General features: G+C 67.1%; 1 protein-coding gene across 1 annotated transcript in view; it reads right to left on the bottom strand.

Annotated features, from left to right (window-relative positions):
• Positions 1 to 1,387, bottom strand: part of SYTL1 (synaptotagmin like 1) — a 16,023-nt gene that overhangs the window by 9,151 nt on the left and 5,485 nt on the right. Inside the window, exons 2-3 of the mRNA XM_019512501.1 lie at positions 434 to 579; positions 106 to 205 (exon numbers count right to left, since the gene is read on the bottom strand). Coding sequence (XP_019368046.1) covers positions 106 to 205; positions 434 to 579 — 246 coding nt within the window. The remainder of the gene's footprint in view (positions 1 to 105; positions 206 to 433; positions 580 to 1,387) is intronic.

Here is a 1,387-nt window from a genome sequence, read left to right as displayed (position 1 = left end):
CCCGCTCCTCCGCCGGGCGTGACCTGTGGACGTGGCACGGCCCTGCTGCCCAGCCAGGCGATCGTGACCTCCCCTCCCTCGGCTGCCAACCTTGCCAATGCCCACCTGTCCTCGTTATCCACCGCCCCCTCCTTCTCCTCTGGCGCCGGCTCAGGGATCGGCCCCAGGTCCCCCGTGCTGGAGGCACGTTTCGGCTCCTGCTCTCCTGCTCCCATGGACAAGACGGCAGTGGTGGGAAGCCTCAGAAGGACTCGTCTCCCCTCCCCGTCCCATCCCATCCCATCCTCCCAGGCCCAGGTGGGAGACAGCCCAGCGTGGATGCCGGCTGGCCCCGCGGGCACCTCCGCCATGCAGCTGCCCAGACCTGGGAGGAGTTGCTGAGCCTGGCAGCCCACGCGCCTGGTCTGGCCAGCTCGGCCCCCCCAACCCCTACCTTTGGGTTTCTTCCTGCGGATGGAGGCACGGACGATGTCGGCGCCCAGGTGGTTGTGCCGGTGCCGCTTGGCCCGGACGTCGCAGAACCAGTCCCCGGTCAGGCCCTTCAGCTGGCTGGGGTCGGAGACCGACTTGCGCAGTTTGCTGAAGGGAAGGGAGGAGCGCGGGAGGGCTGAGCCCCAGCCAGGGCCAGGGACCACGGGGGTGAGGTGCCCCCGGCTGCACGTCCCGCCTGGAGCCGCAGCCCATCACAAGGGAGAAGAGCAGCAGTTTTCAGGGGTGGATGCAGGGCCTCTGGCCTCCCAGGGACACTGCCGGGCTCCCTGCTTTGCAACCCCTTCCTCCCCCAAAGCAGAGCCCGGCACAGGCCACCCCCAGCCCCATCAACCAGCCGGGAAACCAGCCTCCTGCCCGACACACTGAGCCCAGGACGAGAAGCAGGATCGGGACCGTCAGGGCAGCCTGTGCTTCTGCTCACAAGGTGCCCAGAGACCACAACGATGGGCAAAGCCCCACCTGAGGAAGCCCTGGCTAAACTGGGGCCACGGCCAGGCCGAGGCCCACGGGGACGTTTGAGCCCTCCTCCCTGGAGCCTGGCGTGGCCAAGGCGGTGGGATGCTGCTGTGTGCTGGCGGGCTCGGGGGGCGCTTCGCTGCACCACGCAAAGCCGAGGCCATGGGGCTGGGCCGTGAATAGCGAAGTGGAGCGGGAGACACGGCTCAGCCTCCCACGCATGCAGCTGCCCCCAGGGAACAGCAACCAGTGGGTCGAACCAATGTCCAGCCTGAGACTAGTGCCCTTTGCTTCACACAGGTGCATGTGTGCGCATGTGCATGCAAGTATGTATAGGAGTGCCTGTGCATGCATGCTTGCACACATATGTATTCACATGCACATGTGTGTGCATGTGCATGTGCATGGGGGGGATGGCGCCAGGCCCCCAGGGGGGCGA

The sequence above is a fragment of the Gavialis gangeticus genome, unplaced genomic scaffold (genome assembly GCF_001723915.1).
Source record: "Gavialis gangeticus isolate Ggan-Ray unplaced genomic scaffold, GavGan_comp1, whole genome shotgun sequence".
NCBI classification, from domain to species: domain Eukaryota; kingdom Metazoa; phylum Chordata; order Crocodylia; family Gavialidae; genus Gavialis; species Gavialis gangeticus.
Note: the sequence above shows the minus strand (reverse complement) of the source record. Positions and strands in the feature narration are given on the sequence as shown.